At 49.8% G+C, this 24,968-nt stretch overlaps 1 protein-coding gene across 1 annotated transcript in view; it reads right to left on the reverse strand.

The window, feature by feature from the left end:
* Window positions 1–617: 617 nt before the first annotated feature.
* STAB2 (stabilin 2) overlaps window positions 618–24,968 on the reverse strand; it is a 126,066-nt gene continuing 101,715 nt past the window's right edge. The window contains exons 58-69 of the mRNA XM_059681820.1: window positions 23,576–23,683; window positions 21,750–21,943; window positions 20,184–20,325; window positions 17,575–17,708; window positions 15,326–15,491; window positions 15,093–15,199; window positions 13,147–13,266; window positions 12,113–12,253; window positions 10,486–10,593; window positions 8,463–8,591; window positions 7,170–7,286; window positions 618–1,153 (exon numbers count right to left, since the gene is read on the reverse strand). Of these exons, the coding sequence (XP_059537803.1) occupies window positions 1,103–1,153; window positions 7,170–7,286; window positions 8,463–8,591; window positions 10,486–10,593; window positions 12,113–12,253; window positions 13,147–13,266; window positions 15,093–15,199; window positions 15,326–15,491; window positions 17,575–17,708; window positions 20,184–20,325; window positions 21,750–21,943; window positions 23,576–23,683 (1,517 nt within the window). The 3' untranslated portion in view covers window positions 618–1,102. The remainder of the gene's footprint in view (window positions 1,154–7,169; window positions 7,287–8,462; window positions 8,592–10,485; window positions 10,594–12,112; window positions 12,254–13,146; window positions 13,267–15,092; window positions 15,200–15,325; window positions 15,492–17,574; window positions 17,709–20,183; window positions 20,326–21,749; window positions 21,944–23,575; window positions 23,684–24,968) is intronic.

Raw genomic sequence — 24,968 nt, forward strand, 5'->3', positions numbered from 1 at the left:
CTTCCTGAGGCATCTTACACTCTGTGGCCCTTCGCGTCTGCCTTCTTTCACTCAGCATGTGTCTAGGGTCCATCCGTGCTGTTGCCCGCTTCAGTGTGTAGGCCCCTTGTAGGGTGGAATGACATGTCATTATATGGAGACACCACAGTTTGATGGGCATTTGGGTTGCTTCTACTTTTGGGCTATTATGAATAATGCTCTGTGAACATGCACACGTACGTTTTTGTGTGGACATGTTTTCCTCTCTCTTGGTATAGTACATGCCTGGGGTGAAGTTTCTGGTTCTTATGGTAACTCGATGTTGAACTTTTTAAGGATCTGCTAAACTTGTCCACCGTGGCTGCATGCTTTTGCAATCCCAGCAGCAATGTCTGAGGGTTCCAATCTCTCCACATCCTCGCCAGCACTTGCTATTATCAGCCTGTTGGGGTCTAGCCATCCTAGTGATTGGGAAGTGATATCTCATTGTGGTTATCATGTCTTCTTAACATAGACACACACACAAAACAGAATTGAGAAACAATTCTAGGCAGATGTCGGCTACTGAAAAGGCCCTGGTTAGGTCTAATAAGTGGATTTTACCTTCAAAGCTTGATCCCTTCTGTGGCGAACAGTATTTTTGGTTCTCAGAACACTAGATTGTTCCACTGACTTTATTTCTGTCCCATAAACATTTATTGAGGCCCTTTCATGTTCCAGACACTGTGCTGAGTGCTCAGATACAAGACGAAGGAGGCGAGTCCCTGCCTGTGGGAGCTTACAATCTAGTAGGAAAATAGGAGGAGGTCACATTACTGTCGAGTTGGGTAGGACGTAGTAAGTGCCATCTAAGGACTAAAGGTGACACACAGGAAGGACAGCCAAAGGTCAGAGGTGGGGGAAGTCCGCTGAGTTGATGGGTGGAGTTCACATCATTCCTCACCCACAGAAACAAAAGAACCCCCCAGATGAACCAAGGAGATGAGGTACGACTTGGGTGCTTCAGACATAATTCCACATGTTCAAGGACCTCTGGGGCCAAGGATTCACAGTTTGCAGCCTTCGTGAGGAGGCTGGGGGCCCAGGTGGCTGTGGGGCTCGCTGGCTGCGGTGGGTCTGGCCCTCACAGCGCCCCCAGGGGGTCACTGCCCTCCAGCAGCTGGTCCTCAAAGTCCTGGAAAAGAAGAGTTGGTGTGTGAGCGCGTGGAGAGAGCCCAGCACCTGCGCTTATCGAACCTTCCAGCTTGAGTGTGTCTTTTGGCCACCGGTCTGAGGTCTAGATGGGGTTCAGGACACACTACCCCAAAATGTGACACGTTGGCATATTACATATCTTAAGCTGAAGGAATAAGAAATCCCACAGAAAAACGGCAGAAGCAGGAAGGTCACTCTGACCTCCTCCCCCTTCCCACCTCCCCCGAAACAGGTCAGAGAACCCCCAGGTGAAGGTCCCTCCGTGTAGCTGGAGGAAGGAAGACACTCACCAGCAGAGATGAGGAATTTGGGGCCACGAAACGTGTACAGACAAACCCAGTTAAACTGACCTTATCTTCCCACTTAACTTCTTCACCATTCACTACCCAGCCCAGACCTCTGTCTCGACAGTTCTTCCCAAGTGTACTGTTTCTTTGTCTACAGGAGTGGTTCTCAACCTTCTGGCCCTTTAAATACAGTTCCTCATGTTGTGACCTAACCATAAAATTATTTTCGTTGCTACTTAGTAACTGTAATGTTGCTACTGTTATGAATCGTAATGTAAATATCTGATATGCAGGATGGTCTTAGGCGACCCCTGTGAAAGGGTCGTTCAACCGCCAAAGGGGTCGTGACCCACAGGTTGAGAACCACTGGTCTATAGGGTATAAGACAGGGGTGGGCAAACTTTTTGACTTGAGGGCCACAATGGGTTCTTAAACTGTACTGGACCGGAGGGCCGGAACAAAAGCATGGATGGAGTGTTTGTGTGAACTAATATAAATTCAAAGTAAACATCATTACATAAAAGGGTACGGTCTTTTTTTTCAATAGTTTTATTCATTTCAAACGGGCCAGATCCAGCCCGCAGGCCGTAGTTCGCCCACGGCTGGTATAAGAGCTTCCTGTGCTGGTCACTTCTTTGGTCTTCATTCTCCTGTGAAACCTCCCATGGACATGTAAACATTCAATACCATGTATATGCTTTTCTCTCTTGTGAACTCGCCTTTGTGGGTTTGTCAGACCAGCTAGGAACCCGGAGAAGGTTGCTGAAAACTGTTCCCTCCCCTGCAGCCTGAAATGCGATTCTTCCCCAAGTTCCCTGTGGACACACGTGTTGGGAACATTCCTGCACATGGCTGTCTCCTGTCTCGTGTTGGGAGGCAGGATGTGTGGTGGTTAGGGCCCCATTCTGGGGATAGTTGCTGCTGTTTGATGCTTGTGTGCCCTGGACAAATCATTTAAGCTCTGCGGTAGTTTCCTCATCTATAAAGAGTCCTAACAGGTGTGAGGATTAAGTCAGCTGCCACGTGAAAGAAGGCTCGATTCAGAACCTGGTCAGGGCATATGAGAGGGGCAACCAATCGATGTGTCTCTCTCAATCTCTACCCTTTCCTTCCACTTTCTCTAAAAATCAATGGAAATAATATCCTCGGGTGAGGATTAATAACAACAACAAAAAGATATCATCTGAGAGAGTCAATCAGAAGCCATACTCAAGAAGCTTCTCACCGTCTCTAGCCCTGATTAGCACTCAAATTGTTAATCAGCATAATGGATATGGTCAAAATGTGTGAGTTGGCTACAGGCATTCAATAGGTTACCCTCTCCCCTCCCCTCCCAATATAAAAGGCATGAGATTCCAGCACGTCACATTTGGGATGGCACCCTCGGCTAAGGATTCCTGGTACTGGAACGTTTTTGCTCCCCTGGCCTGATGAGACGGTTTAGCTCAGCGGTTCTCAACCTGTGGGTCACGAGCCCTTTGGTGGTCGAACGACCCTTGCATAGGGGTCGCCTAAGACCATCCTGCATATCAGATATTTACATTACGATTCATAACAGTAGCAACATTACAGTTATGAAGTAGCAACAAAAATAATTTTATGGTTGGGTCACAACATGAGGAACTGTACTTAAAGGGCCAGAAGGTTGAGAACCACTGGTTTAGCTGAATCCTGTCTCTAGGATGCTCTCACCTGCCTCAGGTGCATCTCAGGCACTGCTGAGGGAGCTCTCAGCTGAGAAGGCATGGAACACATTGAACAGGATTGATTACTTTTTTGCTCTGCTTTTTAAATGAGGTTGATTTCAACATAATGTTGACAGAAATAAAATATTAATAAATGCAATCTAGCTGTTACCCTTGCAGTTTGGACTAGAAACCCTTACATGGGTTTGATTAAAAAACAAAATAAGGCCTGCCCAGTGTGGTTCATTGGTTGAGTGTCCACCTGTGGACAGGAGGTCACAGTTCCATTCCTAGTCAGGGCACATGCCCTGGTTGCTGACACGATCCCCAGTAGGGGGTGTGCAGGAGGCAGCTGATCAATGATTCTCTCTCAGGATATTTTTCAATCTACCGCAACTACAGTACATCTGCTGCCACAGGCACTCAGAACCACATGGCATTTACATTGGGTTAACGGCAGAAGAATAACATCTGTTGCACTGTACACGCTTCGAATGGTGCAATAAAATATTTTTGTAATGTTTCAGTGCAATTTACAAAAATTCAACAATCATAACATATATAGTCTTGGGAGGAGGGACAGCATATGTCCATGCAAGAAACAAAGACAGCAGCTGGCTTTGGTTATGATTGCAGGAGGGTTCTACACCCACACAGGCCAAGATTCAAGTATTTCCTTGGACCCCAGGAAGGCCATCAGCTCAGACTGCCGAGGTACAAAAGGTCTTTCATTCAGCAGACCGCTGGCAGTTTTTCTTATCTTTATACTAGAGGCCTGGTGCATGAATTTGTGCACCGGTGGGGTCCCTCGGCCTGGCCTGCATCCTCTCGCAATCTGGGACTCCTCAGGGGATGTCGGAGGCCCAGTGCATGGATTTGGTGCAATCCCTGCAGGCCAGGCTGAGGGACCCGACCAGTGTACAAATCCATGTACTAGGCCTCTAGTATGCATATAAGACAGGGGTGGGCAAACTTTTTGACTCGAGGGCCACAATGGGTTCTTAAACTGGACCGGAGGGCCGGAACAAAAGCATGGGTGGAGTATTTGTGTGAACTAATATAAATTCAAAGTAAACATCATTACATAAAAGGGTACGGTCTTTTTTTTTTTTTTTGAGTTTTATTCATTTCAAATGGGCCGGATCCGGCCCGCAGGCCGTAGTTTGCCCACAGCTGATAAAAGATCTATGGCTAATCTCTTCCTCCTCTCCCCCCTTCCCACTTCCTTCTGAGATTCATCAGTTTGTTCTGTGTTTCCATGCCTGTGCATTGAGCATCTGCTCCCTGATGGTCAGTGTGTGTCATAGCTACCAGTTGAACAGTTGAACGGTTGAACAGTTGAATGGTTGCTTAGGCTTTTATATATATAGACTAGAGGCCCGGTGCACAAAAATTTGTGCACTCGGGGTTGGGAGAGGAGGTCCCTCAGCCTGGCCTGTGCCCTCTCACAGTCTGGGACCCATCAGGAGATAATGACCTGCTGGCTTAGGCCTGCTCCCGGGTGGCAGAGGGCAGGCCCAATCCCTAGGTGCAGCCCCTGGTCGGGCTCAGAGCAGGGCCAATTGGGGAGTTGGGGCACCGCCCCCTGTCATGCACAGAGCAGGGCGGATTGGGAGGTTGCGATGCCACCCTCAGTCACGCTCAGGGTAGAGCCGATTGGGGGGTTGGGGCACCGCCCCCTGTCACACTCAAGGCAGGGTCCATAGGGAGGTTGCAGCGCCACTCCTGTCATGCACAGAGCAGGGCCCATCAGGGGGGTTGGGGCTCCGCACCCTGTCACACTGATCCCGGTGCTGGGAGGCCTCGCTGCTCTGCTGATCCCAGGGCCAGGACGCCTCTCGGCTCCCCTGATCCCTGGCCTGGAGGCCTCTCGGCTGCTGATAACCATGGCCTGTAGGCCTCTCGGCTCCGCTGATAACTGAGGCCTGGAGGCCTCTTGGCTCCGCTGATCTCTAGCCAGGAGGACTTTCAGCTGCTGATAACCTGGCTGGGAGGCCTCTTGGCTCTGCTGATCATGGGTCCGGGAGGCCTCTGGGCTCCGCTGATCACCGGGGCTGGGAGGCCTCTCGGCTCCGCTGATCACCTGGACTCCGCTGATCACCTGGGCTGGGAGGCCTCTCAACTCTGCTGATCACCTGGGCTGGGAGGCCTCTTGACTCTGCTGATCACCTGGGCTGGGAGGCCTCTCGGCTCCCCTGATCACCGGGGCTGGGAGGCCTCTTGGCTCCGCTGATCACGGGGCCTCAGACTCTGCTGATCACCGGGGCTGGGAGGCCTCTTGACTCCGCTGATCACCAGGGCTGGGAGGCCTCTTGGCTCCGCTGATCGCGGGGCCTCCGACTCCGCTGATCGCGGGGCCCGGAGCGGGCCGGAAGGACTCTTGGCTGATCACCCGGCCCGGGAGGCCTCTGGACTCCGCTGATCACCGGGGCTGGGAGGCCTCTCGGCTCCGCTGATCACCTGGGCTGGGAGGCCTCTCGGCTCCGCTGATCACCTGGACTCCGCTGATCACCTGGGCTGGGAGGCCTCTCGGCTCCGCTGATCACCTGGACTCCGCTGATCACCTGGGCTGGGAGGCCTCTCGGATCAGCTGATCACCTGGGCCGGGAGGCCTCTCGCCTCCGCTGATCACCGGGGCTGGGAGGCCTCTTGGCTCTGCTGATCACCTGGGCTGGGAGGCCTCTCGGCTCCACTGATCACCTGGGCTGGGAGGCCTCTCGGCTCCGCTGATCACCTGGGCTGGGAGGCCTCTCGGCTCTGCTGATCACCTGGGCTGGGAGGCCTCTCGGCTCTGCTGATCACCTGGGCCGGGAGGCCTCTTGGCTCGGATGATAACCGGGGCTGGGGGGCCTCTAGGCTCTGCTGATCACGGGGCTGGGCCGACTCTCGCCTCCCTGATTGCGGGTCTGGGCCGACTCTGGCCTCCGCTGATCTCGGGGCCGGGAGGCCTCTCGACTCTGCTGATCCCAGGCCCTGAGGCCTCTCTGCCCTGCTGCTTCAGGGCTGTTTGGCTTCGCTCTGCTTGGAGCCTGAGTATGCAAATTAACCGCCATCTTTTAGCTTCTATAATTGAAACATTGTATCTTTTGGAGTTGTTGCTTCAGGAGCTCAGAGCCCCGCAGCTGCGGGGATCCTTGACTTTCTCCATCGCTGGGGCAACCAAGCCTCCTATTCTCAGCTGCCTGGCTGCCAGCCGCCATCTTGGCTGACAGTTAATTTGCATATCTCGCTGATTAGCCAATGAAAAAGGTATCGGTCGTACGCCAATTACCATTTTTCTCTTTTATTAGTATAGGATAAAAGGAGGAATTAAGTGTTATCCCAGTTTCTCAATCCAGACCTGGTAAAACAGGGAGGGTGTACCTTCTACCTTCAGTGTGTGTGGGGTCCCCTGCCACAGGGTCCCCCTGGTAGAGGTTAGTGGAGACCCCAGTGAGGTCAAGAATCACCAACTCCAGAAACAAATGGAAACCCAGAGCAGAGCAAACTCCCCTAAATACAAAGGACCTCATCAAAGGAAGGAAGCCCACAAGCCAGAAGCAGCTGACAACTGGGAGAACAATCTCGGACAACAACATACACACATGCCTTTTAAAGGCTTCAAGCAGCGGTCGTCAACTGGTGGTCTGCGGACCACTGGTGGTCCGTGAGGTCTGAAAGGTTGGCGACCGCTGCTGTAAAGGCTTTATGTCTTATTTTGCAGCAGCAACCTCAGAAATGTTTGTGGCAGAATTTAGCCCATTTCCTCCCCTTGTCACCTGATCATGAGGCTGGTGTGGGCCAACTCTGGCCCTTCCTACTTCTAACCGTCAGGGCTTCTGCAGTCCACCCAGAGGCACCCTGGGACACTGAGCACCACACGGCTTCCCTCCGCCCGTGAGGCCGGCTTTTAGGCCAGCTGCCCCAGATGCGCTGTGGAGGTTGGCTTTTCTTGGTGGGAAGCATTCCCTTGAGACTTGCTGGAAGACATCATTCCCCCCGCATCCTAGTGGAACCTGTTCCCCTAGAAATCATGCCAACTCACCATGAAGGGGTCGTAGGAAGGTTCTGGGGGAGCCGAGGTGGCGCTCTCGTACATGGGGTTCGAGATATTCTCAGGCAGCTGCTTGCCAAGAGCTGTGACATCGAAATCCTCTTCACACTACTCAGAAAGACCAGTCCGGGGGCTGAGGCAGATGTCCCAGGGCCGGAGCATCTCCTCCCAGCAGGCAGGCAAAGCAAGCCCCGCCCCTACCTCCACCTGCGGGCCTTTTCCTTTTTAACGGTGTTTCACAGACATCTGGTGCACACACGGTAACACGCACCGATCTTAAGTGTTCAGCTCACAGACTTCTTAATATGTCCATCCAGGTGGGACCACCCCCAAATCAGCAGAAAGGGCATGTCCATCCCCCCAGAAAGTGCTCTCAGGCCTCTCGCCCTGCTCCCCACCCCCAGTACAAAATCCCCCCAGTATAACTTCTGTTCTGATCTCCATCACCCTGGAGTGGTATTGTCTGCCCTTGAACTGAGTTTAAAAGGATTCTCACAGCCTGTACACTTGTGCTAAATATGATGTTTTTAAACTTTGCCCCTGGAGCTCCTACAGAGGCAGGTGATCTGCTAGAACAGTGGTTTTCAACCTTGGCTGCACATTAGAATCACCTGGGAATCTTTTTAAAATCCTGATTTTTGGTCCTCATTCGGACGATTCTAATGTGCAGCCAAGGTTGAGAACCACTGTGCTAGAAGGAAGTGAACTGCTCGGGGGCGCCATAGGCTTCACCTGGCACGTCTGGAGGAGGCAGTAGGGGAGGGGAGGACAGGCCAGGAGGGGTAGGAAGCTCAGAAGGGAGGGTGCTCTGCTGCTGGGCTGCTGCCGAACCCAGGGTCAGCCCAAGGTCAGCCAAGATCCGCTGACAAGTTAAAATAGGGTGAAATGTGGCTCAGTGGTTGAGTGTTGACTCATGAACCAGGAGATCACAGTTTGATTCCTGGTCAGGGCACATGCCTGAGTTGTGGGCTCAATCCTTAGTGTGGGGTGTGTGTGTGTGTGTGTGTGTGTGTGTGTGTGTGTGTATAGAAGCTTGAAGTGTCTGTGCTATTGGCGGCCCATCACCCTCTCACCAAACCCGGTCTCAGCCAGGAAGAGGGGCTGGGCGCTCTGGCTGCTGCTGCTCTTGGGGGCGGAGACCCCAGCCTGGCGGCAGGAAGTATGTGCCAAGCACCCACCTGCTGTGAGCTCGGGGAAGCAGCCAGTCAGCTGAAGTAGCCCAGAGCCAGGGGCTGGGCGGCGGAGGGGACCCCATCCCCGTGTTCCCATTTTTCTCCTTCTTACCTCGAAATGCTGGAAGCCAATTGTTCTCCGGTTTAGTCGGATGTAGGAATATGCAGCCAAAGCGATGGCGCCGAGGACCAGGGTGACGGCAAAGAATATCCCTGTTCCCAAGCCAGTGTGGGCTGCAGTCTGAACACAGAAAGGGGAGGGTCGGTATGGAATCTGGTGACTTCCCAAAAGAGGCGTGTTCTGGAGCCCATCCCATTCCTGTGGGCCTGGGCATCTTGGAGCGATTTGGAATAGAATTAGCGATAAAATGGTTAACACGGATCTGCCCTTGCTGCTGCCAGAGTCTAAGTCCCTTACGTGAGAAACCCATTTAAACGTATAGTAGCCCAGAGAAATAGAGATAATCATTCTTGTTTCCATTTTTTAAATAACATCTTTATTTTTTTTGTTACTCCTCACCCGAGGAGATTCTTTCCATTGATTTTTAGAGAGAGTGGAAGGGAGGGGGAGAGATAGAGAGAGAAACATCCATGTGAGAGAGACACATCGATTGTTTGCCTCCCCTACGTGCCCTGGTCAGGGCTGGGGATCAAGCCTGCAACTGAGGTACGTGCACTTGTTCAGAATAAAACCTGGGACCCTTCAGTTCGAGGGCCGATGCTCTATTCTCTGAGCCAAGCCAGCTAGGGCCTTGTTTCCGTTTTTACTAGGGGGACCTGAGGCACAGAGAGGTTAAGCACTTGCCCCTAATATCAGACAGCCAATGAGTGGTAGTGTTATCTCTGTAATTAGCTAGTTTATTAATAAAAGCAAGCAAGCAAAGGGAAGTCAGACATGGTAAGCATGATCACCTGGGACGCTTCCCCAGGAAGCTGTAGCTTCACACAGCATTGCTCCCCCAAGGGGACTAACCCTCTCCCTTCCCCCATCCGGTACTGGATTGTTGCAGGGAGAAAGGGGAGACAGGCACATGCACAGAAGTTGGGGGTGGGGCAGAGAGGTGCGTGCCTGTCAGTCTAGCTTTGGGAACAATGGATTGGCGAGGGGGTGGACCCCATCGGAAGTGCACAACATCACGGAAAGTTAATTGGTTAGTTGTATAAACTCCTGGTTAAAATCCCCAAAGAGTTCCCTGCCTCTTGTTCTCTCTGGCTCTGTGACCCGAATTTGCCTATTCTCTCTCCATAGCTGCATGGCCGTAGCAGCCACATGGCCCATGGCCATGCCGATGCCACAGCAGGATGCTGGACTGTACCTTATGTATGTATGTATGCATGTATGTATGTATGTACTTTAATATGGAGCAGAAACTATGGGCAGTGGCCTTGATCCTGGCCGTGCTGAAGACAAGATTGAACTTCTTTCCATAGCGAGATGGACAGAGATGGGACCTTGGAGGGGAACCCCCTTAAGTTGACATTATCAATAAAGCTTTCCATGCAGCCCTATCCTCCCCTAGGGGCCTCAGGAATTCTTTTTGTCGCGGCCCCAAGAACTCTACTTCCACTGATAACAATAGAGCTGGGATTTGGAGCTCATGCCCTTAACTGCTGTGCTATGGAAGTTCCTAGCATCCAGCTGTGTTCACCCTTCCTCACACTTTTGAACAAAGTTAGGGTACAAACACCAGCCACCAGACTGTTCCATATATGTACTATGTGACAGGGGCTAGCCTCATTATTTTACATCAACTCATAGTCCTCCCAGGAACCCAGGGAGGAAGGCGTTGCAGGTAAGAAAAATGGAGTTCAGAGGTGGTCTGGGACGTGTCCAAGTCACACAACTAGGAAGTGGAGGGGCTTAGGATTTCTCACTCTCCTCCCAGTCGTTTCTCCATTGGCCCATCCTGTCCCTTTCATTCAACAGATATGAATGGTGACAGGTGTGTTTCTAATGCACCGAGTGGGGGTGGGATAACTGAGGGCCAGGCATCCCTAAGGCCAGCTGCCATGACTGGGGGAGACTCCTCCAGTCTCCAGGGGAGGGGTCTGTGTGGGCTTCCAGCAACACTTTGCCTCTTGGGGAGTGGACATTGGGCTTCTCCTGGCCCCTCCCAGGAACCCTGGGTACTCACCACTGGGGCAGGAGGTGCTTTTAAAGGCCTGGAAATGACATGAATGATCCCATTGGAGGCAAAGATGTCCCACTGCAGAATGGCTCTTCCATCGACAAACCTGGTCTCCTAGGGAAATGAGAAGAGGGTTGATGGAGAGCGATGGTCACCTGACTGGTTCTCCTCACATGGTGGCCCTTCTATGGAAAGAAGTTCATTTTGCCCCAGATCTGGAAGCCTAGGTTTCAGGCGTATCTTCATCAATAGGCAGCACAGGACTCCACTCACCACCTGGCCAGCCCAGAACAATTAGTTGCCTTTGTGCAAACAACTTGATACAAGAGCTACAGAGAACACGAGAAATCATCTGTCCAGCCCCCTTGTCTGATAGGCGAGGGTGCAGGAGGAAAATGGTATGTCCAAGATCACCCACCTAGTAAGTGGCAAACCTCATGCTCTGGTCTCTAAAGCTATTGCTCTGAGTATCACACCACACTGTGGAGAAGAAATGTTTAAGTGATCTTATTCCTTGCTGATCAAAGTGTGATCCATTGGCTTGTGGTGTGGGCAATCACCCTAGAGTTCACTGGAAATGCAGAAGATGAGGCCCACACTCCACCTGTTGGGTTATACCCTGCATTTTAATAAACCTTCAAGTAGTTTACATGCCCATTAAAATGTGAGAAGCACTGGTGATCTTCTAAACTACTGATCTTCAATAATAGAAATCTTTTATTAGGTAACAATTAAAAATCATACTATTTCACATTTGCTACATGTCAGGCACTGTTCTCACATATCACAAGCCTTGAATTACTGAATCCCCAAAAAAGCCCATGATTTGACATCATGGGTATCCTGGTCATTATTACCATCACCACCTCTAATATCAGGACCATCACTACCACCATCACCATCACCTCTACCACTACTACCACCACTACCATCATCACCATCATCAATATAACCATTTCCATCACCATTAATATCATCACCTCCACCATCACATTACCACCACCAGCACCACAACAACCACCACCATCATCACCACCATCACCATCATCATCATCATCAACATAGCCATCACCATTACCATTAATATCATCACCACCATCATCATCAATCATCATCAACATCAATACCATCACCTCAGCAGCATCACCATGATCACCATCAACATTACCAACACATCCCATCACCCCCATTTTTCATATGAGGAGATTAGGACACAGAGAAGTTGGATGACTTGTCTAAGTTCCTACAGCTAGCAACTGGCAGAAGTAGTTTTCATAGTGGGCTCTCACTTGACTTTAAGGATCTCATTTGATTTTCACACCTGGAATAGGCTGACAGTCTGACAGAAACAAAGGTGATGCATCAGACAGCATTTATAGTGGTTTCATTTATAGTTCCTCATTACCTGCTTCTGAGGCCGGTGGTCACCAATGGCTTGTTTCCCAGGGGCTAGGGGTGGCTGACCAGTCAGTGTGGTGTGCTATGGTGTGCAGCTAATACCATCCCCTCACAGCAGATTTAGGGTATATTTTCACATTAGAATAGTTGCCATCTATTAAGCACATACTGTATGCTAGGAGCTTTGTATATATTATCTCCAGTTCTTCTAATAAGCCCAGAAGACGTTTCATACCGGTTGGCGCTGGTCCTGGCTGGAGGTGATGAGCAGCTGGCTTCCCAGCCTCGTCCGCACGATGGTACCGTTGACAAGGTCATTGTAAAACAGCATGCTGACATTGGCGAAGTGGTGCTCGATGTCTCGCCCAGACAGAGTCTGAGAGAAAGAAGAAATGCAAAAATGGTCTTTTAAGGCCAAGCAATATTTTTCCTTTTTAATGACAATGACACAGAAAAAAATATCACTTCTCATGGCCTTGGATTTTCTGCCTCACATGGTGATCAGGAAAAGTCGTTTTTCACAGGCTGGGCTCTGCCAGAGGTTGCCCTCTAGCAAGGATGTGGCATTGAGAGCCATCTTTATGATCTACTAAGTGGAGCTTCCCAATGGCATCCTGGGAATAGTGGGTCTTGAGTGGGTAACAAGTGGGTAGAGGAGTTACCCCACTCTACCCTAGCGGGTGGGAAGGGCCTGGGGCTGTCAGAGCCTGCAGGACAGCCAACTGTGGGAGGGCTGAATGAACACTGCCAGTCCCTCTGTGTGTCATGGGGTGATGAGGTTTGGTGTGGTGGATTGGTTGCATAAGTGGTCCTGGTTCTTCACCCCTCCCTGTATCCTTGTACTTCGTCATGCATATAAATGTGAGGGCCTCCCACTCTGACTTTGGGCTCAGCTGTGTGATTTAACTGTGGCATGTTAGATAAGTGATCAGATGGGGGCTTGAAAAGTGCTAACAGGACCAGGCTTGCTCTCATCACATTCTGCTGTCTCCAGGAAAGCATGCCCGGCTAGCCAGCTGGAGGGTGAGAGCCCGGAGGAGCTGAGCCACAGATAGCAAGCCTAGATCATCCACCAGCCAGCCCATCTCAGACACATGAGCAGGCCTGGCCAAGACCAGTTCTGCCAGCTGATCTGCAGATGTGAGAGCTGAATAAACGTGTAGCTACTGAGTTTTGGGGTCATCTGTGCCTAGCTGTATCGTGTGGATGGAGAACTGATACTGTCTAGAAGAATTAGTCTCCAGCACAGACACCAGGGACCCGACTCACCTCGTTTTCCCCCAGCCCGCTGTTCTGTGGCACGAAGAGGGTGCCACGGATCGCCAGGTCAGTCAGGCGGTGCAGGAATGCCCGGCCTCTGGCCGAGCTGTTGGAGTAGGCCAGCACTTCCTGGGGAGAGGAAGGAAGTGATCAGAAGGAGAGGGTCACATCGCCATCTGGGAATATTCCCGATGTGAGCCCAACTCAGGCTGCCGCTTGGTCTGCCTGCACCTTGGCGGAGTTTCAGGAGCACTTGACTCTTCTTCAGTGAATGCTATGGTCCTAAATCACAGCCACACCACAGGCCATTCTCAACGGGGCGGACTGCACAGTCCTTGGAAACGTTAAGTCAAATCTTGAGTCTTCTGTTGTCAAAACCCTGCAACGGTCCCCACTTCACTCAGAGGAAACGTCAAAGTCCTTACAATGCCCCATGAAGGCCAAACCTGGACACTGTGGCTCCTCGGACCCCATACTCAGCTTCCTCTTGCTCACTCTGCTCCAGCCACACTGGCTTTCCTGCTGCTCCGACCTGTTGGCATACTCCTGCTTTAATCCTGTGCCTGGCTGTTCCTTCTTCATGGAACGGTCTCCCCCAAATCTGCATGTCTCAAATGTCACCTTCTCTCTATGGCCTTCTCTCATCTCTCTCTATGCAAAATGGAAACCCTGTGGTTCCCCTCTCCACCCCACCTCCCTGCTCTACTCTCCCTGCCATATCACCTTCTAGCATTCAATAGGATTTACTTGTTTACTCTGTTTATTATGTTTGTGTATTTTCTTCACTAATATAGCTCAAGCACATAGTAAGTGCTCAATAAATACTCACTGAACAAATTATGAGTAATCACACTACCCAGTTCAACTTAGCCACTGTGCAGATGGGACTACTACTGCCCAGAGAAATTAGTTTGCTGTAGGGCACATAGCCAGTGGGTTTTATTTTGACCCTGTCTTTTCTCTGAAATGCTGTCATGAGACAAGCTCCCAGATAGCAGAAATGTTGGATTGGGCGATAATCTTTAGAGTACTTACGGTAACCCTGATTTTTAGACCAGTTAGATAGGTACCGTTGGTCTGTGGACAAAGATTCACCATTTAGGGGTCCTTGGCTTAACTTCTGCCCTTATTCTGCAAGCCCCATATTTATGCATAGTCTACTCTCCTTGGCTGTGTCCATGACCTTGGTCAGCCTCAGTTTCTTTGTCTACAAAGTGGGGATAATAGCAGAAGTGAGCTCCTAAAGTTGTGTGAAGATTTATTGAGCACCTGTTCCACGCAAGCCACAAGGCAGAGAAAATCCTTCCCCTTACAGAGCTTACACTCTGCACAATTAGTGAAAGGGCTCAGTGCAGAGTAAATTCTCAGGAAATATTAGCTTTCTTGGGATTGTTGTTGTTATTATTAATTAGCTCAGATCTTTGATCAGTCAACCTCAAACCCTTCTCCAATGGGGGCTTTCTCTTCATTGGACATAACTTGTAGGCCATTGAAATGACTAAGTGCAGTGCAAAAGACAAGTTGACACCATGTGGATAGTCTGGCTCACGGTGTGACCACCAGGCAGGCCTAGCTCACTATGCCCCACCCTGTCCCTGAAGATCAGTCTCTCAAGACGGCTCTATGCACACAGAGATAGCAATACCAGCGCACACCAAGACAGCACTCTCCATGTGATGGCCTCAGGTCTACGTGCGTTACAAACATGAACTCATTTAATTATCACAATGACCTTATGAAGTTGGTGCTATCATTATCTCCATTTTACAGAGGAGAAAACTGAGGCCCAGAGAAGAAAGTAACTTGAAGGTGACACTACAAGTGGCAAACCCAAGCTTCAAATTCAGGCAATGTGGTCCAGTGCCCATGCTCCTAACCATGACTGTGAGCCTTTGCCTTCTGCTTTGAGGCAACCCCTCCTTCCCTGAGTGAAAAGGAGCAGACATGGTACTTACCGTCAGGAAGTTTGTGAGTGAAGGGAAGGACATCAGGACCTGCAGTAGATTTCCGCTGCACGAGAAGCCATCTCCCACGTAGCCCACCTTGCAGGTGCAGTTCACATCTGGAAGGCAGGAGCACATGGCAGGGACCTCAGCTGCCAACCTCACCCTTGAAGATTGGCTGGCCAGGCTGAAGATGGCTCACCAGCTGTGTGGCCTAGAATCGGAAGTGCAGCTGGGAGAATTACCTTTCATCCGGTAGCAGAAGACATCCCACATTTCACTCTTGTTGTTTCTTGGTCCATAGTCCACTATCCCAACAACACCAGAGCCACAGTTCTGGGAGGCGTAAGCTGTGGGGTAGGCAACCCGCCCACTCTCAAGCCAGCCTGCTGAACAGATGTGGTACTTGGCCTGTAGGGACACAGATGTGGCTATGGGTCAGCTGCAACTTCATATTTGTTGTGGAGTCCTTTGGTTAATGCCTGATCCCCCCCATCAGACTGTAAACTCTAGGGAGTCAGGGTTTATGGCTCATTTTGCCACTTGTACCCCTCTGCCTGTAATGCAGTAGATGCTCATTAAGTTTCCGTTGATGGACCCATTGTATAGATAAAAGTGGTGCCCTCTCTTATAGGCTTCTGAGTCCTTCACACTCATTTTCCTTTTCTCTGCTCTTGAGAAAGGATTTTCTCTTAGCCATTTACTCCTGGTGAAAATTCTTCTGCTTACGGATTGGCAGAGCTCTAACTGATCATCACCACTATCATTACTATCATCATCATCATCATCCTTACCATGTTCAACATCACCATTACCACCTTCATCATCACCATCATTAACACCATCATCATCATCACCATCACCATCTTCATCATCTTCACACAATGGGAGCTTATTCTGGGCCAGGTTCTGTTGCAAGGGCTTTTCATGCATCAACACCTTTAACCCTCACATCAACCCTTTGAGGTGAGAACTTTAAAAAATTCCCATATTTCCCAGCCAGTGTGGCTCAGTGCTTGAGCATTGGCCTATGAACCAGGAGGTCATGGCTTGATTTCCGGTCAGGGCACATGCCCGGGTTATGGGCACAATCCCTCATGTGGGGCAAGCAGCTGATCAGGAGGCAGCTGATCAATGATTCTCTCTCATCATTGATATTTCTATCTATCTCCCTCTATCTTCTTCTCTGAAATCAAAAAAAAATATGTTTTTTAAAAAGTTCCCTACCACATAACTGAGAAAATGGAGGCAAAAAGGTATTAAGTGACTTGCTCCAAGTCCTACAGCCAGCAAATAGCAGAGCTGAACTGCACACCCAGGCAGCCTCCTCCAGAGCTCTTAATTATAAAAGCTGAGTTCCTACTGTATGCCAGTCACTGTGCCATTTCACCTTGAATCCTTATACAAACATGCCAAGTAGGACAGAGGTTTCAATGGCTTGATCCAAGGCCACACAACCAGCAAGCAGGAGAGCAGAAATTCAGACCCTCCAAGATGCTGGGTCCTGGCATTAAAGGCTTTGTCAGGTCTGAGGAAAGGTAGAGAGACTGGGTAGTGATGGAGGTTGGAGGAAGAGTTCTAATATTATACCGTGTAGGCCGTCACCGCCTTTGCTCCCACTGAGCAATCACTAGGTAATTCCGAGGTGCTGGCCTTTCCGAATATACAGGCTTCTGGTTTTTAAGGCCAGGGCTCCACTTCCCACCTGGCTGTGGCTGAGAGCTAGGCCATCCTCATTTACCCGCTTCTCGGCCCCTTCAGACACAGGGAAATCCAGCTCATCCAGAGAAATTGGACTGCTTTGTGGATTCAGGGAGTCACCAGGCTTGTGGTCATTGATGCCTTCCTGGGCTCCAGCGGTGAGGTATGCACTCCCAGGCTGTGCCGCTGCTGGGCAGTTGAATGTCATGGTCAAGAACAGACTTTTGGCCCTAACCGGTTTGGCTCAGTGGATAGAGTGTCGGCCTGTGGACTGAGGGGTCCCGGGTTCGGTTCCGGTCAAGGGCATGTGCCTTGGTTGCAGGCACATCCCCAGTGGGGGTTGTGCAGGAGGCAGCTGATCGATGTTTCTCTTTCATCGATGTTTCCAACTCTCTATCCCTCTCCCTTCCTCTCTGTAAAAAATCAATAACATATATTAAAAAAAAAAAGAACAGACTTTTAGAGTCAAGGCTACATTTGACCACTGGATCTTCCATTTCCTGGCTAGGTGACACTGGACACCTTATTTAACCTTTCAGGAACTCACTTGCCCAATCTGTACCTCCAGGTATGTTGTAAGGATGGACAGTATTGTCAATGAACCACCCTTCACAGTGCCTGACACATAGTAGACAGACCCCCAGTGGCTGTGACACATTGTTATTGTAGCTCCAGGAGCTTCCTGCACTCCCCTCCAAGAAGGCAACAGCCAAAGCGTCCCCATGGCAAGAAGAGCCTGTAGCTCCTCCCCAGCAGACCCTGCCGGCATGGTACCCACCCACTGGCGACCCACCTTCTGAGCATAGGAGAGCTGGTTGTAGGTCGCCATGGTGGCAGCTTCATTGGCACAGGCCTCTTTGGCTTTGTCAAAGGTCAGCTTATACTGGCCCAGAGGGGAACGGAGATGGAACACCCCAACGGTGGTATCTAGATAGGGAAGGAGAGGAACCGCCCAGGTCAGTATTTCCGGCGAAGAACTTTGAAGAACGTTCAAAGCAGAAGGCCAGCTACCGAGTCTCTGTATGTGGAACCACCATTTCTCCCTTTGTGTCTGGCTTATTTCATGTAGCGTGTTTTTCAAGGTGTGATCATGTTGTAGCACGTGTCAGAGTTCCATTCCTTTCCAAAGCTGAATACTCTCCCACTGTAGGGATAGACTGCATTTTGTTTACCCATTCATTTGGGGATGGCATTTGGGTTGTTTCCACCTTTTGGCTATTGTGAATAATGCTGCTGTGAACATGGGTGGACAGATATCTGTCTGAGTCTCTGGTTTCAGTTTTTCTCTATTCTTCTCTCTCATTTCAATTGGATCGTCAGCATGAGATAAATTACTGTCGTCTATCTTATTAGTATTTTTTTTCCTGGTCTTATGAATTAAAATTTTTTTCCAAAAATTTTGAGAAATTTTTGAATTTCTCACTTAGAATGTCCTTCTAAGTAGACAATGTCATTATCCTATATGTTTTCCCTGCTTATATGCACCCTCTAGATCAGCCGTGGGCAAACTACGGCCCGCGGGCCGGATCCGGCCCGTTTGAAATGAATAAAACTAAAAAAAAAAAAGACCATACCCTTTTATGTAATGATGTTTACTTTGAATTTATATTAGTTCACACAAACACTCCATCCATGCTTTTGTTCCGGCCCTCCGGTCCAGTTTAAGCACCCATTGTGGCCCTTGAGTCAAAAATTTGCCCACCCCTGCTCTAGATCATCCCCAAATGATGTCGTAGGATGGACAGTAATGTTAACAAACCACCCCTCACAGTGCCTGACGCATAGTAGACCCCCACTGGTGTCTTAGGGCTTAATTTATGTTACGGACTGAACGTTTGTGTCCTCCTCAAATTCCTATGTTGAAATCTTAACCTCAATGTGATGCCATTAGAAGGTGGGGCCTTTGGGAGGTAAGTAGGTCACGGGCGTGGAGCCCGCATGAATGGGCAGAGCCTTTAAGAAAAGGACCACAGAGAGCTCCATTGTCCTTTCTGCCTTGTGAGGACACAACGAGCAGTTGGCCATCTGCAGCCCGGAAGACGGTCCTTACGAGAACCCACTGTGCTGGCTGGCACCCTGACCTTGACTACCTCCTCTAGAACTGGGAGGAATCAACTTCTGTTGTTAATGAGCCACCCAGTCTACGGTACTTTGTTGTAGCAGCTCGAATGGACTAAGACAGCACGTAGCAGGCCTTACGTCGGTAGTTATTATTGAGATGCTAAGAGCTGCCTCGCTAAAGCAAACCCAACCCCGTCAGAGACGTCCGTTGGTCATAGGTGCAGTGGCCTGAATCACTTTCTGAGACCGAGCCCTCCTTGCCCTGGCTCAGAACTCGTTTGTGGGCTCTTCATGGCTTTCCTCCATCAGGTTTCAAGATGCCCTGTCAGCTGCGCCTCTGTACTTCGTTTTAGGATACCTGTGGGGGTTATTATAAGCCATCCACATCGTCCTTGGAAGTAGGTGGGCCTATGCCAATCAATGTGGTACTATCCAAACGACTGTGAGGAAATTGATTCTGCTCCTGGCAGCCACTTCCTCTTTGTTATTTAAACCCTTAATTATGCTCCTTTCCAATGAAGGGTTGCAGGGATTGCTAAGCAACTCGAGGAAAGCAAGTATCATGAAAATTCACGGCAGAGGACCTTTGAGCTCCCTGCTCATTCTCAAGGCTCAGGGTACAATTCTGAGTTTACTTGCCCCTCCACTCAGGGGTCCCGGGCCCCCAATTTTTTATATTTTAAAAGGTTCATTAACTTGCCAATTTTTAAAAATCCTTCCCAGAGGATATTTTCTCTATTGATTTCCAAAGAGAGTGGAAGGGAAGAAGGGATGGAGGGGGAGAGAGGGATATCACCAGGAGAGAAACGCATCAACTGGCTGTCCATCCGCACATCTGGGGATGGGACCTGCAACCGGGGTATGCGCCCTTGATTGGGAATTGAACCAGTGACCCTTTGGTCTACGGGCTGACACTCAAACCACTGAGGCAAACCGGCCAGGGCAAGTTGTAAAATTTAATGCAGTTAAAATTTTTACTTTTTTTTTTTAAAGGTTTTTTAAAAATATATATTTTATTGATTTTTTACAGAGAGGAGGGGAGAGGGATAGAGAGTTAGAAACATCGATTAGAAACATCGATCAGCTGCTTCTTGCACGCCCCCTACTGGGGATGTGCCCGCAACCAAGGTACATGCCCTTGACCAGAATCGAACCTGGGACCCTTCAGCCCGCAGGCTGACGCTCTATCCGCTGAGCCAAACTGGTTAGGGCAAACTTTTTACTTTTTAAAAGTTGAATTGTTTTTCTTTTCCTCTTGCACAGACCCTCTTCCCACCCTCCATCCCCTCCCACTGCCTAAAGACCAGGTGCTTTGGGCCCGCAGCCCCTCGCCACACTGACCCTGGAAGTGGAGGTCGGCACAGTGGGCATCGGCATGGCACTGCCCGTTGTCCTGCAGGCAGCGGTCGATGGGCAGCTGCTCCGGCTCACAGTTCACCCCGTCTCCTACGTAATGACGTTTACACTCACACTTGTGCCTGCCCTGTGGGGAGAACGGAAAGGTGAAAAAGCCCCCTGGCTGGGACCCAGGACCCCGAGCGCTCGGCGGCCCACCATCCAGCATAGGAAATGTTCAGAAGGATCGAGAACATATGCCTCTCCTGTCCAGTGGGGAAGAAGTAACTGCCACGTCGTCTTTGTCCAGGATCATGATGAGATGCCGTCCTTTACATCTCAGCTCAGGGGAGCCTCCCTGACCCCTCAATAAGGCAGCTCCCCATGCCTCTGCCGCACTGGCCGGGTCACATTCTTCCTGACCCTCGAGGCGCCCTCAGAGTGTCTTGTGCATGAGTTCTGCACTGAGCATCGCCCCTCCCTCTGCTCGAATACAAGTGCTTTATTGCAACATCCCTGGCACCTGCAACAGCACGTAGTAGGTGCTTGATGACCATTTGTTGAATCAGTGAATGATCTCATTTGATCCCACAACAATCCTATGGGATCTGCATTATTATGAGGCCCACCTTGCAAATGAGGAAAGAAAGGCTCAGAGAGGTTAAGTAGCCAGTCCCCGGCCAGACAGCGTGTAAGTCCGGGAGCTGAGACTCAAAAGCTGTCTGACTCTGAGTTCACGTTATAACCACTGTGGACATTATCCCCCACCGTCTTCTCTTCCCACCAGATAAATAGGGCTCCAGGTGCTGGTTCCATTCTAAAAAGACTTGAGGGCCTACCCGGTTTGGCTCAGTGGATAGAGCATCGGCCTTTGGACCAAAGGGTCCCAGGTTTGATTCCGGTCAAGGGCACATGCCTTGATTGTGGGCTCGATCCCTGATAGGGGTGTGTAGGAGGCAGCCAATCAGTGATTCTCTTTTATTATTGATATTTCTATCTCTCTCTCCCTCTCCCTTCCTCTCTGAAATCAATAAAAATATATTTTAAAAAAACAGAAAAAAAAAGAAGGTGGCCTGTTGTGCCTGTTTTTTTTTTTTTAAAAAAATAAAAATAAATATATAAACAAATAAATTAATTAAAAGGCTCGAGGGAGTGCCCAAACCTGCACTTTCCTGCCACCTCTTACCAACTCTTTCTGTTTTAATAAATGTTTGAGTTTGGATAATTTTAGATGTACAGGAAAGTTGCAAAGATAGCAGAGAGAGTTCGTCCCATCTGCCCTCCACCAGCCTCCCCTAATGTTAACATCTTACATCACCATGGTACACGGGTCAAAGCTAAGAAATCAGTGCTGGTCCATTACTATGAACTAAACAATAGACTCTGTGGAGTTCTCCAGTTTTTCCACGAAGGTCCTTTTCTGGCTTAGGAAGCCACCTTGCCCTTGGCTCGCTGACTTCAGGAGGAGTAGACCGAGGTGGGAAGAAAGCGTAGGAAGAGACCGAACGGGAAGCAGAGGGGAGAAGAGGCCGAGTGAGGCCCCAGAAGCTGATCTCGGGGAGACAGACTCACCGGGCCGGTCATCCTGCAGGTGGCATGCTCATGACACCCCCCGTTGAGGCCATCCGCACAGGGGTCTACCTCCAAGCAGCTGCGACCGTCCCCCTTGTAGCCCTTCGGGCAGCTGCAGGAGACCTTGGTGCCCTTCTGGGAGCACTTGGCGACCTTCGCACAGCCCCCATTGTTCTGTTTGCAGAAATCCACCACTGCAAGAGCAGGGAGAGAGGGCTCATGAGTCACTGTCTGTGCAACGGGCTTCAGAGATTGGGCTGTGGGTCACCTCAGGGCCAGTGGCCCCAACATGTTGGTGCCCTCTCTCCCCGGGCCCTGTGGCCTCTGTGTTAGCCTTTGCAAACCCTACTATCCTGCAGCTAGTCCTCTCATAGATCAGGCCTGACGACATCAGCCCACCTCTGCCCCTTGTCACATACTGCTAGCCTCCACTTGGGTAGCACTTTTCTGTTGAGTTTGGGTGTTTAATGTTAGGACAGTCATGCGTGTATATGTGTGTGTAGAGTTAGCCCACGACGGAGGACGTGTGAGATAGACATGACCCCATTCTCCAGATGAGCAAACTGAAACTCAGAGAGCTTCACTGATCTGGTGAAGGCAAAAGAGCTAGAACGTGGCGGGGCTGGGATGTAAACCCAGGTTGGTTTGACTCCGAAGCCTGTGCCGTCCCCACTGTTGTGCTGCCTCTTAGCACCTTTGTTTTCACAACCCGCTCCAACACAGTCATAGATTAGCTCTAGCCTCAGGAGTAGCTGGAAAGCCATCTGATTTCTCTCACCTGCTTTTTGGCCTAGAGTTGTTGCAGCCACTTGAGACCCGGAGAGAATGGACATTAGGACAAAAGGCCTCCCCCTAAGGATGGTGGGGTAGAAAGACAGACCTGGGACTCTGCTGCCATTGTTGAGTGCTGAGCCATTTCTGGACTGCCTTGGGGCAGATTACAAAACAGCTGGCACAGTGAGATCTCATTTTTATAAGGAAAGTTTATATCTCTGTGAATAATTATTCATGAAAAAAGAAAGTATTTGTGTCCACGACTGTTTGCTTCCCCTAGTACCTATTGTCTCCTTTATCTATAGATTTTTAGCTGGGCTCATGGTTGCCCAATGAAAGACTGCATTTCCCAGGATTCCTTGCTGCTACATGTGATAGATAATGAGGGTCCAACCAATGGGATAGGAGCAGACAGGATTTTAGCAACTACTAAGTGTGCCCTTAAATCTCCTTCCTCTCCCTCTCCCTCTTGCTGCCTGGGATGTGTTTATGGTGGTGGCTATCTCAGATCAGGCAACTGAGTGATGGCAGAGCAACAAGATAGAAGGAGTCTGGGTTCCCAGATGACCTTTCAGAGTGATACCTTATGTTAGCCCTGGATGCCTCCATCCAAACTGTTCTACGAGATAAAAATAAACATCTAAACATCAGCCATATTTAGGCCACTGTTCCTTTGGGTCTCTCTGTGGCTGAACCCATATCCTCACTACTAGATACAGACATTGCCATGTTCAGAGTGGTTCTTACTAAATAGTGAGAGTATGTGTAGTTTTAACTATTTTTTTTAATACTGTAGTGTATCTTCTGAATTTTTTGAAGGCTGGAATACTCATAGAGTTAGAAAAAACACTATAAAATAAAGTGCAACACAGTTTGCAAAGCAATTTCAAACCATGACCTGGGGGGTGGGCAGGTCAGGTGTAAGCAAACCGATTAAGGAAACTGAGTCAGAGAGGGGTTAGGTATTGCCAAGTGGCCCAGGTAGGAGGTAGAAGGGCCAGGATGGATCCCGGACACTATGACTGTTTCCCACATGCACAAATGGGACCCACCTGTGCACGTTATTCCGTCACCTTCATAATTCAGGTTACACTCACACGTGTTGTTCTCCTTACAGGTAGCGTGAGCAGAACAAGGAGGTGTGCACACTGCGGGCAAAGCTGCAAAGAAAAAGGTCACCGTTCATCCTGTGTCATGGTGAGAAGAGGTGAGGCCCACTTAAGCTGTCTCCCCAAGACTCCCCTCTGGCTTGCCACTGTGTTTCACAAGTGTCCCCTCATAGCCGAGGAATGGGGTGATTTGCTAAGGTCCCTTCTAGCCTGGAGATCCCGAGATTCTGGAATTACTCCTTTGTTGTGTGGACGAAAGGGGCCACACGCTGACCTGACAAGCTCAGGGAAGGCCTGCGTGGCAGCCTAGCAGACTCAGAGACCTAAAATAACCACAAAGGATGGTCTGAAATTAAACTTTAACTAAAAGCAGTTATGGTGGGCAGTTATGTCCTAGGCCGGTATCTTCACTAACAAGGTCAACTTTGATCCTTACTGAGCCCATTTGCCTTTTTGCCTCTAAGATAACATACCCTTGAAATGTCTGGGTAACTTGTCACTTCCCTTTTTCTGGAGCCCCTGGGGCACAACCAAATGTTCTAGGCGCCAGGACAGATACTACAAATTCCTTCATTATCATGTTAATTGATCCTGCACCCACCTAAGTATGTGTCTATCATTTTACTTTTTATCCTATCACAGAGGTCCTCCCCCCCCCCCCCCCGCCCGCTTCGCTTAATCCCACCTCCTTAAATCTGTCACCAATGAATTTCATGTGTAAATATGATGTAACCCTGCCATTCTCCGGAGCACTATCTCAATTCGTTGAGGTTCTGCTTCCCGGCATATGTCGACAGTTTGGCTCAAATAAACTCACAAAATTCTTTACAGGTTTCAATGTTTTTATTTTACGTTAACAGTATGAAAACATTATCTCTGCAATGTTAATCAGAGGGATGAAATGGCAGTGATTCACATGAGATAATTTAACCTTTATATCTCAGACCTTCTGCCAGCAATAGGGCTCTGGGCACAAGGAGGCTCAGAAAACTGCTCAGTAAGGATCAAGATAATGATGACTTGATAATGATGACAATGATAATGGCAGCTACTGTTTTTAAGAGCCTACGTATACCGGGTCCTTCAAAACCATGATCTCCAGCCCTCACAACAGCCCTCTCCCCCCGCAAAATGTGTAACACACACTTATTTTCAAAGGATGAGCGCATCAAGGCTCAGAGCGGGCCACTGGTCTGGGAAGTGGCAGAATCTGGAATCAGATCCGGGATTCCTGACTGTATTTCCTATGAAAGCACTCAGCCTCGGGGCCCGGGACCACGATCCCGGGGCCCATCCCTGCCAGAGCCTGTGTTCTTTGCCTGAGGTGGGTCCTCTG

The sequence above is a fragment of the Myotis daubentonii genome, chromosome 2 (genome assembly GCF_963259705.1).
Source record: "Myotis daubentonii chromosome 2, mMyoDau2.1, whole genome shotgun sequence".
In the NCBI taxonomy this organism is placed as follows: domain Eukaryota; kingdom Metazoa; phylum Chordata; class Mammalia; order Chiroptera; family Vespertilionidae; genus Myotis; species Myotis daubentonii.